This window comes from Anomaloglossus baeobatrachus, chromosome 1 (genome assembly GCF_048569485.1).
Source record: "Anomaloglossus baeobatrachus isolate aAnoBae1 chromosome 1, aAnoBae1.hap1, whole genome shotgun sequence".
NCBI classification, from domain to species: domain Eukaryota; kingdom Metazoa; phylum Chordata; class Amphibia; order Anura; family Aromobatidae; genus Anomaloglossus; species Anomaloglossus baeobatrachus.
In genome coordinates, this window is record NC_134353.1 from 857,294,908 (window position 1) to 857,309,498 (window position 14,591).

Consider the following 14,591-nt stretch of genomic DNA (forward strand, 5'->3'; position numbering starts at 1 on the left):
AGTCGCTGAGCGGACCGCAGGTATTCCAGGTTCTTGTGGTCCGTGTAAATGATCACGGGGTACACTGCTCCCTCCAGAAGGTAGCGCCATTCCTCCAGAGCCAGTTTGACTGCCAATAGCTCTCGGTCACCGATGGTGTAGTTGCGTTCAGGCGCTGAGAAGCTCTTGGAGAAGAAACTGCAAGTAACCATCTTCCCGGAGGAGGACTTCTGCATGAGCACTGCTCCGGCTCCTGAGGAGGAGGCATCCACCTCCAAGGTAAACTGTCGGTTTAACTCAGGACGGTGGAGCACAGGGGAAGAAGCAAATGCCTGTTTCAGGGAGCCAAACGCGGCGTCGGCCGCAGGTGACCAGTCCTTTGGATTAGCCCCCTTCTTGGTCAAGGCGGAGAGAGGTGCAGTCAGAGCAGAGAAGTGAGGGATGAACTGACGGTAATAGTTCGCGAATCCCAGAAAGCGTTGGATTGCCTTCAGTCCGGAAGGAGGGGGCCAGTTGAGAATGGAAGAGACCTTCTCCGGGTCCATCTGCAGACCGGTATCGGAGATTACGTAACCCAAGAAGGGAAGAGAAGACTGCTCGAATACACACTTCTCGTACTTGGCGTACAGACGATTCTCTCTCAGTCTTTGTAGTACCAGCTGCACGTTCTTTCTGTGGGTCTGGAGGTCCGGAGAGAAGACCAGGATATCGTCAAGATACACCACCACACAGACGTAGAGAAGGTCCCGGAACACGTCGTTCACCAATTCCTGAAACACTGCTGGTGCGTTACAGAGACCGAAGGGCATCACACAGTATTCATAGTGCCCATCGCGAGTATTGAATGCGGTCTTCCATTCGTCCCCAGAGCGGATGCGGACCAGGTTGTAGGCACCCCGAAGATCCAACTTGGTAAACACACGAGCTCCTCTAAGCCGATCAAACAATTCGGGGATGAGCGGCAGGGGGTATTTATTTTTCACGGTGATTTGGTTCAACCCCTGGTAGTCAATGCATGGGCGTAGATCGCCCTCTTTCTTCTTAACGAAGAAGAAGCCTGCCCCCGCAGGAGAGGAGGACCTCCGAATGAATCCCCTTGCCAGATTCTCCGTGATGTAGTCAGACATGGCCCTTGTTTCAGCAGGAGACAGCGGATATATCCGTCCTCAAGGTGGTGTAGTTCCCGGGAGTAGGTCGATGGCACAGTCATAAGGACGATGTGGCGGAAGTACCTCTGATTCCTTTTTATCAAAGACGTCCGCGAAGGACCAATAGGCCGAGGGCAGTCCCGGTAGGGACTCCGGAACCGGAGGTCGTCGGATGGGCTGTATAGTCTTCAGACAGTTCTCGTGGCAAGAGGAGCCCCATCGGGTGATTTCACCAGTACCCCAGCTGACTGACGGTTCGTGTGTCCATAACCAGGGGAGTCCCAGCAGGATTTGATGGGACATGTGTGGGAGGACGTAGAGAGCGATGTTCTCGGTGTGCAGGGCACCGATACGTAGTTCCACCGGCTTGGTGATCCACGAGATGGTGTCAGAGAGGGGTCTCCCATCCACAGAGGCGATCACGAGGGTTTTGTCGAGTGGAGTAACAGGCACCTGGTACTTGTCCACCGTGGCCTGCTGGATGAAATTGCCTGCTGCCCCGGAATCGAGGTACGCCTCGGCCGTGAACCGCGTCTCTCCCGTTGTCACTTGAACAGTCCACGTAACCGGGTCTGAGAGAGTCCCAGCACCTAGGGTGGCCTCTCCTACCGACCCTAGGCTTTGGAGTTTCCCGGCCTCTCTGGACAGGAACGTAGCAAGTGTGTGCCCTCTCCGCAGTAGAAGCAGAGGCCCTTGGCGAGCCGTTCTGCTCGGCGTTGTTCGGACTGCCGCAAACGGTCAATCTGCATGGGCTCGTGGACAGAGACACCAGACGACGTTGACTGAAGTATGGCGGGCTTCTGCGGAGGAGAGGAATGCCGTATCGGACGTCTCTCACGGGACACCTCTTTGGATCGTTCCTGGAATCTGAGGTCCACGCGGGTGGCTAGTGCGATCAGGGCATCCAGAGTGGAAGGAACATCGCGGCCTGCCAGCTCGTCCTTAATACGACTGGAGAGTCCTTCCCAGAAGGCGGCGGTGAGGGCTTCATTGTTCCATCCCAATTCTGAGGCCAAAGTGCGGAAGCGGATGGCATACTGCCCTACCGTCATAGTCCCCTGACGTAGCCTGAGGAGTGATGAGGCGGATGCAGCGGCACGTCCAGGTTCGTCAAAGGTGTTTCTAAATGCCTGCAGGAAGTCCTGGATGTTGGTAGTCACAGGGTCCTCCTTTTCCCACAAGGGGTTCATCCAGGCCACTGCCTCACCCTCTAGATGGGACATCACAAACGCCACCTTGGCTTGGTCGGAGGCAAACAAGTGCGGAAGCAGCTTGAAATGAAGGGAGCACTGGTTTAGGAATCCTCTGCAGGTCTTGGGATCTCCGGCATATCGGGGTGGAGAGGCCAAGCGGAGTTTAGAAGCTTCCGAGGTAGCCGCCACAGGAACCGTGGCCGTGGACTGTGCAGTAGCAACCTGAGACGCCAGGGACGTGGCAGATGCTTGCAGCATGTTCAGGCGGGTATCCACCGAGGACATGAAGGACAGCATGCGGGTCTGGGTCTCGCGCTGTCGTACGAGTTCCTGCTGCAGGGTGCCCAGCTGGGCCGCTAGTGCTTCGGCGGGATCCATGGCCTGTTCTTACTGTTAGGGCCAGGTGGACGGGCAGACCCAGGAGGTGGATCCACTGGGCTGAACACCTCACCGAGGGCAAGGTGCCCGGTAGCCGGAGCACTAGCAAGACAGTCCGTTCAAAGGAATGGAGTGAAGAAGTCTCTGGGACCACGGGGTCTCTGATGGTAGTCCGGGTGACGGAGCTCAGGTTCGGAGGCCGAGATGTCGTCAGGCAGAGTCCGGAACCAATGGAGCGAGAAGGCGGGTCACCACAGGGATCGGAGATGGCAGGAACTGACGGGATGGCAGGCCGTCACCGTTCGGGGTTCGGGTATCGTCAGGACCGGTTGCCGAGGCAGGAGCGGCTCTACGAGAGAGATAGGTGAGTATATCACAGACACAAGGAGACCTGACTCCTAGCTTAGAAAACACGAAGAACAGGCCCCGCCCACTTGGAAAGGATCCCCCTATATACCCAGTACCTGTTCCTTCAATATCCTGTTGGAGGACACTGGCCCTTTAAGAAAGGGTCAATGACCGCGCGCGCGCCCTAATGCGCATGCGCGAGGCCCGAGTGCCAGAAGCCAGGGCAGGGAGCGGTGAACAGGAGGCAGGAGAGCCGGCCTGGAGCAGAGCTACCGACGGGCGCCGGGAGCGGGGACCGGGCCGCCTGGGGACCGCAGGTGATGGGGCCTGGAGGCTGTGGAGCGGGGGACGCCTGACAGAGGAGCCGGGGAGCGAGGCAGGGAAGCCGGGGAGCGTGGTAGGTGAGCCGGGGAGCGAGGCAGGGGAGCCGGGAAGCAAGGCAGGGGACCCGGGGAGCGTGACACATTCATCATATTATAATGGGGGATAATTAAATAAAAAAGCTTAGTTACTCTTTAAAGGGAATCTGTCAGTAGGGTCAACTCTAATAAGCAGTCTGTATGGGCATGTAGGTCATGGGAAGCTAAATAAAATTATTCCTTGACAGCTGTGATCCAATGTCTTATTCCATAGAATTCCATGTTTTCCTTATTTGTAAATAAGTTGTTCCAGACTATGGGCTGGACACTGATCTCCCTGAGAATCTGCTTTCAGAGCTTTTTGTTTTTAATAAAAGGGGAGATACCAGTGTGAGACATGTAACTAACACATTGTTAGATACATTGAAGGACAACTCACCACTAGTAATGGGCGAAACCGCACTGTAAAGTTCGGGATCTGGACTGGATAACTAGTATCCATGCACCGAGCCCAGACACGGAATTTTCAGGCAACGCTGTGTAACTATCCAGATTCGACCACCCAGATAATTAAAAAAAAAAATTAAGAAAAAAGAAAGAAAATTGTGAGTAAAGCAGGAGCATTATACTTACTGAGTCTCCTGCAAAGCTGTAACACTACTTCCGGGGCCGCTCATTACCCTCATACATACTCACTGCTTTCCCCACCCAATGGAAGTCCCGACATCTCTGGTTGCATGCAGTCAGACCGCACGTCTACCCTGTCTGACAGCGTGTCTGATTGCTTGGAATCATACATGCTGTCTGCTTCTCTATAGTGTTTTAAAAATAAATAAGTAAATTAACAAATTGGCATAGGGTCCCCCATATTATTTGAAATCTGTTTTATTGATGGAACTGTTGTCAACATACAAACATATCATTTGTGCAATTAAAATACATAAACATAATTTTCTCAATGCCAAAATAACATCCAGAAATTATTACATTACTAAATTTCTTGGAATTCTTCAAATTATCTTTGTGCTATTACCATACAACCATTGATAAATTATAGGTCAGAATTCCCACTTCTTTTGACTTCCCGTATCCTAATATACTCATTCTCATTGTATGTCTATTGTCTTTTGTATTATTAATAAATCTTTTCATATAAAAATGAAACTAGAAAAATGCAGATTAATGCTCAAAAAAGAAAGAAGAGGAAAGATACAAGCATAAAGAAGAGGAAATTAGAGAGAAGGGGGGAGAGCAAGAAAAGAAAAAAAAAAAAAAGGGGGGGGAGAAGGAATGAGACTCCCCACCGTTTCTCAGTTCAAAAAGCTCGCCAAACTCTCCCCAAACTCTGGGGACTCCATGAACATAATCCATGGTCTCCAAACTGTAGTAAATTTTTCTGTGCTCCCCTTTAGTTCTGCTGTCAGCTCCTCCATTCTCTGGAGGTTTGTCATCTCCTCCAACCAATCCAGCACTGTAGGGCATCTAGTCTGTTTCCAAAATCGTGGGATAATCATACGGGCAGCCGCCAGGCAAAATCGCAACATGTCCCTTTTTTGTGTTTTAATAGCTCCTGGGAGCATTGAAAGAAGGGCAACCTGGGCGGACTTTTCTATTCCACCTCCGCTCATCTTTTTGTACAGGTAGAACACTGAGTCCCAAAAGGGTTGCAGCTTAGTACAGCTCCACCATATGTGTAGCATTGTACCTGTGTCTGGGCCACACCTCCAGCACACATCAGACGCAGAGGGAAATATAGCATGTAATTTAGTCAGGTAATGGAACCACCTTGTGAGAATTTTATAACTTTTCTCTTGAGCGGCGCACGCCAAGGAAAGCTTGTGGGTCCACAGGTACGCTCTGCTCCAATCGTCCTCTGGAATATCCTCTCCCAGTTCCTCTTACCACCTACAGACAAAGTGAGGTTTATCCACCCTATTTCTCTGATTCAGCATTTTATAAATGAGCGAGATGCCATGTCCAGGTGATGACCCCTGTAAAAATACTTTCTCAAAAGGAGTAGGGGGTGTCCTCATCCTTCTCTCCCTGTCCTGGTACGAGAGGAAAGATTTCAACTGCATATATTCCATCCAGGAAATCTCTCTCCCTGTGGCCTGCATGGAAGTATAAGTTGGTAGGGTGTGTCCCTGGAGTACGTGAGCAAAACGAGTATCACCCGCCCGGGTAAATCCCCCCGAATCTCTGGGAGTGGAGTCCTGGGGGGAACTTCTTATTACCGAATACGGGGGTAAGTGGGCCCTGCTCCTGAGAGAGAGATCCCTTTTTTATCTCTCCATCCCACATCCCCATCGCTGTCCGCGTGAACTCCATTCCTTTCGCTATCTGGATCCTACTTTCTTTCTCTAACCATTGGAGTAAATGTAAGGGAGTTCCCAGCATATCCTGTTCAATCACGACCCATTGTTTCGAATTCCTATGAAAATGCCAGTCCAGTAATCTTGTTTGGATAGCTGCCTTGTAATATAACTGAAAATTTGGGAGCCCCGCCCCCCCATCACTTTTGTGTCTGGTCAGAGTTTTAATTCCTGTTCGGGGTCTCCTGTTCCCCCAGACAAGGCTGTCCGGATCTTGGAGAAGTAACTTAGAGGTAGCTGTATGGGTATTGTCTGAAACAAGAACAGGAACCTCAGTAACACATCCATTTTTATCGCGTTTATACGCTCAAACCACGTCAATCTCTTTTTGTCATATTTCTTTAAGTCCCTGATTGTCCTTTCTAATAAGGGGAAAAAATTGTGATGTACGATTTTTGCTGGATCCCTAGGTACCATAACTCCCAGATGTTTTAAAACTGACGGTTGCCATTTAAAAGGGAAGTTTTGTGATACTCTCGCAAGGTCTTCTGCCGATAAAGTCATGTTCATGGCCTCTGATTTGGAAAAATTTATTTTGAAGTTGCTTAAGTTGCCAAACTCTTCGAACTCCTTGAGCAAGGACGGGAAGGATATGTGTGGTTGGGAAATGAACATGAGAAGGTCATCCGCGAATAGAGCCAGCTTACGGTTCTCCCCCCCCGCCTCTATCCCGTGGATGCTTGTGTTGTTTCTCAGGGCGACCGCAAGGTGCTCCATGACTATGACGTATAACAGGGGCGACAGTGGACATCCCTGTCTCGTTCCGTTGTGGACCAGAAAGGATGATGATAGAAACCCATTTGTCCTGACTTTTGCTGAGGGTCTCGTATACCGGGACACAATTCTACCCAAAAATTTCTGACCCAAATCCACCTGTCTCAAGGCTGCCACCATAAAGCTCCAACTAACCCGGTCGAAGGCCTTCTCCGCGTCCACTGAAAGTAAACACATGGGGAGAGACTGAGCCTTCGACCGAGCCATCAGGAGGAACAATTTGTTGGTGTTGTCCCGTGCCTCCCGGTCTTTTACGAATCCCACCTGGTCCATATGTATTATCCCAGGCAGGTTCCCCATATTATGATACCCAGAACAGATAAAGCATATGGCTACAGGCTGGAGATGGACTCTACAACCCACACAAGTGGCACAGGTAGTGCAGCTCATCCAGGATGGCACATCAATGCGAGCTGTGGCAAGAAGGTTTGCTGTGTCTGTCAGCGTAGTGTCCAGAGGATGGAGGCACTACCAGGAGACTGGCCAGTACACCTGGAGATGTGGAGGAGGCCGTAAGAGGGCAACAACCCAACAGCAGGACCGCTACCTCCGCCTTTCTGCAAGGAGGAACAGGAGGAGCACTGCCAGAGCCTTGCAAAATGACCTCCAGCAGGCCACAAATGGGCATGTGTTTGCACAAATGGTTAGAATCCAACTCCATGAGGATGGCATGAGGGCTCAACGTCCACAGATGGGGGTTCTGCTCAGTGCCCAACACCGTGCAGGATGCTTGGAATTTGTCAAAGAACACCAGGATTGGCAAATCACTACTGGCGCCCTGTGCTCTTCACAGTTGAAAGCAGGTTCACACTGATGTGACAGACGTGACAGAGTCTGGAGACGCTGTGGAGAGCGATCTGCTGCCTTCAACATCATTCAGCATGACTGGTTTAGCAGTGGGTCAGTAATGGTTTGGGGTGGTATTTCTTTGGAGGACCACACAGCTCTCCATGTGCTCGCCAGAGGTAGCCTGACTGCCATTAGGTACCGAGATGAGATCCTCAGACCCCTTGTGAGACCATATGCTGGTGAGGTTGACCCTTGATTCCTCCTAATGCAGGACAATGCCAGACCTCATGTGGCTGTAGTGTGTCAGCAGTTCCTGCAAGATGAAGCCATTGAAGCTATGGACTGACCCACCCGTTCCCCAGACCTGAATCCGATTGAGCACATCTGGGACATCATGTCTCATCCATCCACCAACGTCATGTTGCACGACAGACTGTCCAGGAGTTGGCGGATGCTTTAGTCTAGGTCTGGGAGGAGATCCCTCAGAAGACCATCTGCAATCTCATCAGGAGCATGCCCAGGGGTTGTAGGGAGGTCATCAGGCACGTGGAGGCCACACACAATACTGAGCCTCATTTTGACTTGTTTCCACTTTAATTTTATCTGGTTTTGTCTTGTTTTGATTTTCATTTTGACTTGTTTCCACAATCATTGTGTGTGTCTTCAAATCCAGGCCTCCATTGGTTAAAACATTTGATTTCCATTGATGATTTTTGTGTGATTTTGTTGTCAGCACATTCAACTTTGTACAGAACAAAGTATTCAATGAGAATATTTCATTCATTCAGATCTAGGATGTGTTATTTGAGTGTTCCGTTTAATTTTTTTGAGCAGTATATAATCTCAGTTGGAATCCACCACAGGAACTATGTTTTGAAGAATGGTTATCTAAGGGTGTGTGCCCGCGATCAGTGTTTGCAGCATTTTGGATACAGCGTGTTTTTGCTATGTCCAAAATGCTGTGTTGTACAGTACAAGCACAATGGATGGGATTTCTAGAAACCCCATGTCCACTGTGCGTGTAAGGCCCACAGCGATAACTGACCCGCGGTGCGGCTTTCCGAGGCGCAAGCATGTCAATTCTTTGCTGTGGAGTCGCAAGCGTTCTCCGCTGGGAGAACACAAGCAAGAGACCACAGTGCCCAAACCCTAATCGTGGGCATGGGAGGTGCGGTCTCCTGCATTCTCCTGCAGAGGAGAGTTCGGGTTCTCAGTGCCTCGAGGGTCTCCGGACCCGGGGGTCGTAAGGCCGCTCAGATGAAGGGGGTATTTACAAGGGGTTATAGAGTTTGTGATGCCACCCATGGTGCGCGGTAACTGGGGTGAATATCGCCGCTGCCGTTGGGGAGTACCCGGGGTGAATACGGGGGGCAGCCAGGTGTTGTGACCCTCCACGGGTAGGGAGGATTGCTCCGGGACTCGGTGGGAGGATAAGGCCGTGGGATGCAGGGATAACTTTTGTACTCACTCAGTCTATTAAGCAAACACCGACAACCGGGTAAACCAAATCTCTGGACACCGCTGCCGCTGAGGGGAGCTAGTTCAGGTCCCGTCCCCAATGGTGCTGCCTGGTGATCCGTGACCTGCCTCCTGGCACTAAGTTTACTTTTCTGGTGGTCCCAGTAGTATGAAACTTGCCAGGTCCCGCTCCCCACTGTGGCTAAGTGTGGCAGCTTGCTCTCAGGGCTCACGCTTGGGATTTTCTGGACCGTTTTGGGTGGAAAGTCCTATCCCCCTCATTGCGCTAGTGCCCTGATTTTGGAGCGGTTGGAAATGAACCTTGCAGGCTCCATTCTCCACGGGTAAATTATCGGGTTGCATACAGCTACTCCCCGACCTAGGGTCTACGTACCCCGTCGTGTCTCGGTCCCGGACCGGTGATGGTGCAAGACTGCCGACTGTCCTGCGAGTCCCTTGCCACGATCCCCTGCGACCGGGGGTCCAACTCCTCTAGGCCAAGACCACCATCTGCAACCTAAACAGTTTCCTTATGGGAGTCACCACTCCCGATCTCGTCAGAGCTCCTCACAGCTCGAGAGCTGCTCTCTCTACCACCACTCACTAACCGACTCTCTAACTCCTCACCTCCCCTCCTCCCCTCCCTGAGCCCCCCAGGTGGGCGACTCTATTCCACTCAAGCCGTCCACTGGTGTGTCTAGTGGGTGTGGTGCAGGGTGTATCTAGGATTTGATTTGCTGTTGTAGGCAACACCATTTGGTTAAGAACCCATAACCAAGAGGGAGGGTAGATTGTGCAATACCCTGTGACGACCTGATAGTCCAGGGGCGTCACAGATTCACCCCCCATGTTTATATATGTATTTTTCAAAGATAAGTCCAGCAAAACAATTACATGACAAGTCGTTCCGAGACATCAGTATTTTAATTGATATGCAAATAAGGCTAAAGGACTATGGTGCATCTGAAGCCTCTGCCTCTCGAGCTCTCCTTGCTCCTCCTCTTGACTGACAGCCACCATGCTGTGTGACTTCAGGAAAAGGAGTAATCAGTTAGAGGGAATCTGTCACCAGGTTTTTGCCCCCCCCCCATCTGAGAGCAGCATAACTTAGAGACAGAGACCCTGATTCCAGCGATGTGTCACTTACTGAGCTGTTTGCTGTCAATTTGATAAAATCACTGTTTTCTCTGCTGCAGATCTAGCAGTTATACAGAGTTCATGAATATGCTGGACTATCTGCAGCAGGCCAAGTAGTCTTGTAATGATAATTTACTGCTGATTAAACAATACTTTTATCAAAACTACATTGAGCAGCCCAGTAGGTGACATATTGCTGCAATCAGGATCTCTGCCCCTACATTATGCTGCTCTCAGATTAGGTGGCAAAAATCTGGTGAGAGATTCCCTTTAAGAAGGAGGAGATGGCGCTGATTGTGGAAAAGAGCTGGAGTGACAGACGCTTCAGATTTTCAGCCTCATTTTCATATCAATTCAATCACTGATGTTTCAGTAGTGGAAGAACGGACCGGCCATGTAAAGATATTGCTGGACTCGTCTTGGAAAGAGCTACATGCAGTAATGTGTATTGGGGAGATAAGAATTGGGCATGTCTGATTTTGGACATGGTTTTGTTCTCCTTGAGATAAGCTGCTGCCAGAAATGGCTGGTGACATTTTCTCATAGAGAACATAAGAGTATTTAGCCAAAGGAGCACTCCTGTTTATAGGAGAGCAGGTGGAATAAATATGTATCACGGCCTTTACACTGTCTGGAGCAAAGGAAAATGTTACCATGATATCTCATCATAAAGTTATACTAATATGTATACAATGCACCCCAGGGCTTTGGGGTACTCAGTCCCGTGCCTTGTATTCACTGGGATGTATCACGGGTGTGCGGTGCCCAGTTCCATGACCCTGGTGGTCGCATAAAAAAGGGAATTGATAAAAAGGGAAAATTAAAATGTTTGTCGTCACGCCACTCGCGGTATGCGGCTATATGGGGAAAGCCGCTGCTGCAAAGTCTCTCACTGCTGGGGCTGGTGGTATTGGGCAGCTTACATGTGATGGCTCTCCGCAAGTAGAGCTAGGCCCCAGGGGAGGATGATGGTGGTTGTAGTATAGTGATGCAGACGTGTAGGAAGAATTCAGACAACGCAGGGGCTGCGGTTTAACTTGTGCTTTACTCACTGGTTTGGAGTAGCTGCTACCCGGCTGGTGCTGGTCTCTACCAATCTGGGTCTCAGGTGATCCGATATTCCCTTGGTCCCAGTGCTGGTCTAGTAACCTGATGAGCTTTATTTCCTTGCATCTGTCTATAGTTGATGGGTCCCCATGGCATGGAGCGTTTTGTGGGTCCCCTCATGTTGTCACAGTCTTGGTCCGTATATCAGGCAGCTTGAACCTCTCTTGGGTCGGACCTCTGTCCGTTCCCGGGTTCTCTCTGCTGCTGTGCCCCGGACACTAACGTTGGTGAGGAACCGTGATGATTCCCTGACCGGGAAGATTTATTAGGTGAGCTTGAAGCGTCCTCCTGAACTAGGGCTCTGCACCCCACCGGTGCTCGATCCAGTGAGTACTCACACCATACTCTCCCTGGCAACTGTACTCCTTTTAGCCCAATGGATCACTTTATACTTTCTGTCAGCACATCAACTTCTGACTGACTGTCTGACTTTTTACTATCTGACAAGATGTCTGTCTCCTGTTAACTCTACTGACTAGCCCCTCCTCCTCCCAGGGTTCTGACTAGTGGGTTGGATGAGTCCTGACCAATAGTTAGCCATCCATAAGTTCCATCTCTAGCCTGTTACCCAGTCTGGGGAAAGGGCTGTGTGTTTGGTTTTTACCGGCACTGATCTTCCAGAATCCGGGGTTAGATGTAGTACTCTGTGGCACCTGACACTCAGGGGCGCCACATATACTATGATAACATAATGCCCAGGTTATATATATATATATAGTATATAAAAATTGACCCTAACTAGACTCTTCCCCTCTACAGTCCATCCTTAATGCAGCAGCAAGGGTCACCTATCTGGCTAACCGCTACTCGGATGCCTCTGCTCTGTGCCAGTCATTACACTGGCTGCCCTTATATCATAGGATCCAATTCAAATTGCTTGTTCTCACCCACAAAGCTCTCCACAGTGCGGCACCCCCCTACATCTCCACCCTCCTCTCTGTCTATAAACCCACCCGTTCTCTACGCTCTGCAAACGACTTTCGACTAACATCCACACTAATTCGAAACTTCCCACTCCCGGATCCAAGACTTCTTCCGAGCTGCACCAACCCTCTGGAACGCTCTACCCCAAGAAGTTAGGACAAATCATAACTTACTCAGCTTCAGGCGCACCCTAAAGATGCATCTTTTTAGGGCGGCCTATCACACTCCCTAATCAGATTCGTTTCACATAGTCCCTCTACAACTTCTTACAACATAACTCCACATCAAACTCCATGGCACCCAAATGTATCTCAAGGCTCTGTCCAACTGGTCCAGGAAACCATCCCCCATTTCCGTGAGATGGCTGGATTGTCATTGTAAATAAGCACTTGTACCTTGCCCACCCCCATATCTCATTGTAGATTGTAAGCTCTCATGAGCAGGGTTGTTTTTTTTTTTGTTTTTTTCCTTCTAAATATTGTATTTTCTATAACTGTTACTTGTTTGTATATTATCCTCCTGAATTGTAAAGTGCTGCGGAAAATGTTGGCGCTATAGAAATAAAGATTATTATTATTTATTATTATAAGCTGTATGTGATGAAGAGATGCTGTATTTGATATTTTGCTTTTCTTTTAGGCCATTAGTTTATCTTGGTTTGAAAATATTTGCTTGTTTTGGTGTCTGTGAATTTCTCAACTGCTCAGAAGCAACCCTGCGCTCCTGGCTGCAAATCATTGAGGCCAACTATCATGCGTCCAACGCCTACCACAACTCCACCCATGCGGCTGACGTCCTTCATGCCACAGCCTTTTTTCTTCAGAAGGATAATGTGAAGGTACAGTTGATGCTGACTGAATGCATGATACCTAATGTCCCTTTACCATTCTCTTGTAGCTTGTAAGTTTTCTTCTGGAAAGTCCTCTCTCCCTCTGTGCCCGTCTGTTACTCATTTTTTCATGTAAATTGTGCTTGATTTTAAATTACATTATGTACTAAGGCTATGAACACAGAGAAAAAGTGATTTTTACATGTTACTGGTTACCTTTAATAAAATTTCAGTGCTTCATTCATGTTCATGCTCCTGATATGCAGTTTGCAGTCTAATCAAAGTTTCATATTTTTTCTCTTGTGGGAGTTTCTCTCCCAGTAATACAGGCTGGGCTATGTGTTCAGTTTGCTGCTGGCTTCACTTGCTTTCATGTATCAGCACAGTTACGATACGGCACTCTTTTCTCCATGTGCTTTCCTACTTGTCTACAGCTTATTTTTTGTTACCTCTGAGATACCGTTTCCCCTCTTGATGTTCTGGTGTTATGTGTACAAGCCCATCTCCTGCTGCTATTTCTAACACTGGGAAGAGAGGGAGAAGAGAGTTATCAGGAGTAAAATCTCTGACAGATTTCCAAAATTTTTGCAGATCACCCAGTTAGATAGACAAAGGAGTTACAGAATGTAACGCTTGCCTGGAGCCACAGACACAGACTGGCTATAACGGGAGTATAGAGAAAAGCCGCTCACAAAGCAGGACCCCAAGAACTCTGCAACCCTTTATCCCCTATACAGGGATTTGGAATTACACAGAGCTCCAGAGATCACTACTTGTGGTAGGCTGTAGTCCGTAGTGGTCAGGCAGGGTCAAAAACCAGGAGATGCAAAACAGGAACAGAATCGGCAGGCAAGGGCGTAGTGAGGAGACAAAGCAGAGGTCAAATCCGGAACTGGCAGCAAGGTACAAAAACGACAGGCAGGAGGGTAGTCAAAAAACAAGCAAAGGTCAGCGCATAGGAATCAACATACAAACAGCACATGAGCCAGGAGTACAGAACTATCTCTGCCAGTGGTCATGTGACAGGAGGGGGAATAAGAAGGGTGTGGTGTCTTCCCACTGGCTGCAGGTGAATGTTGGCAACTTCAGCTGGAAGACACACGCCACCTACAGTCAGCCAGTGGTACTGCAGGTTCCAGGGAAACCCAGCCTAGTGGATGAGCGGAGCCTGTGCTCCGCAGAGCCACGGGCACCGACTCCTCTCCCATCACCAGCACTATCCATGGTGGGAACATGGCGTCGTCTGGCGATCGGAGCAGAAGACACAGGAGCGGACTCCGGTGGGGACGTGACACAGAAACTGCTGCTGCAAAATACTACAACAGTTTTAATAAAGACTTTAGGAATGCTAATTTTGCATTTAACAAGCAAATAAACAATAATAAGAATTTGGTGTGAATTGCACTATATTTCAGATAGCAGTCGTCATTCCTTCATCCATGTTCATCTTCTTGATATTAATTGATCCAAGTTTCATATTTTTCTCTTGTGGGAGTGTCTCTCCCAGTAATACAGGCTGGAAGTAAGGTCTATGTGTTCAGGGTGCCAGTGTGAAATATGAAACTGTATATAGCTGTCATGTGGTGGTCAGTTCCATACTCATTAGGGGCCATGGCAGCGTCAGGCTCTGTTCATACTGCAGAGTCTGACAAGCAACCTGATGTCTCCTAGTTGTTCAGCCAGAGCTGGGCGTTGGGTCGTTCATGTGCACTGTTCCTCTATCCTGCAGGAATTAATTCCTGCTGACCTGGGGAACTCTGCTAGGTGCTCAGGTTGCTAATTACAAATCACAGCAG

The 14,591-nt window shown here is 49.3% G+C and overlaps 1 protein-coding gene across 8 annotated transcripts in view; it reads left to right on the plus strand.

Moving 5' to 3' along the window:
- The window catches only part of PDE8B (phosphodiesterase 8B), a 336,550-nt gene that overhangs the window by 299,643 nt on the left and 22,316 nt on the right, over nucleotides 1-14,591 (plus strand). For all 8 annotated transcript variants that reach the window (XM_075325611.1, XM_075325559.1, XM_075325577.1 and 5 more), the window contains one exon: nucleotides 12,606-12,804. In XM_075325611.1, the coding sequence (XP_075181726.1) occupies nucleotides 12,606-12,804 (199 nt within the window). The remainder of the gene's footprint in view (nucleotides 1-12,605; nucleotides 12,805-14,591) is intronic.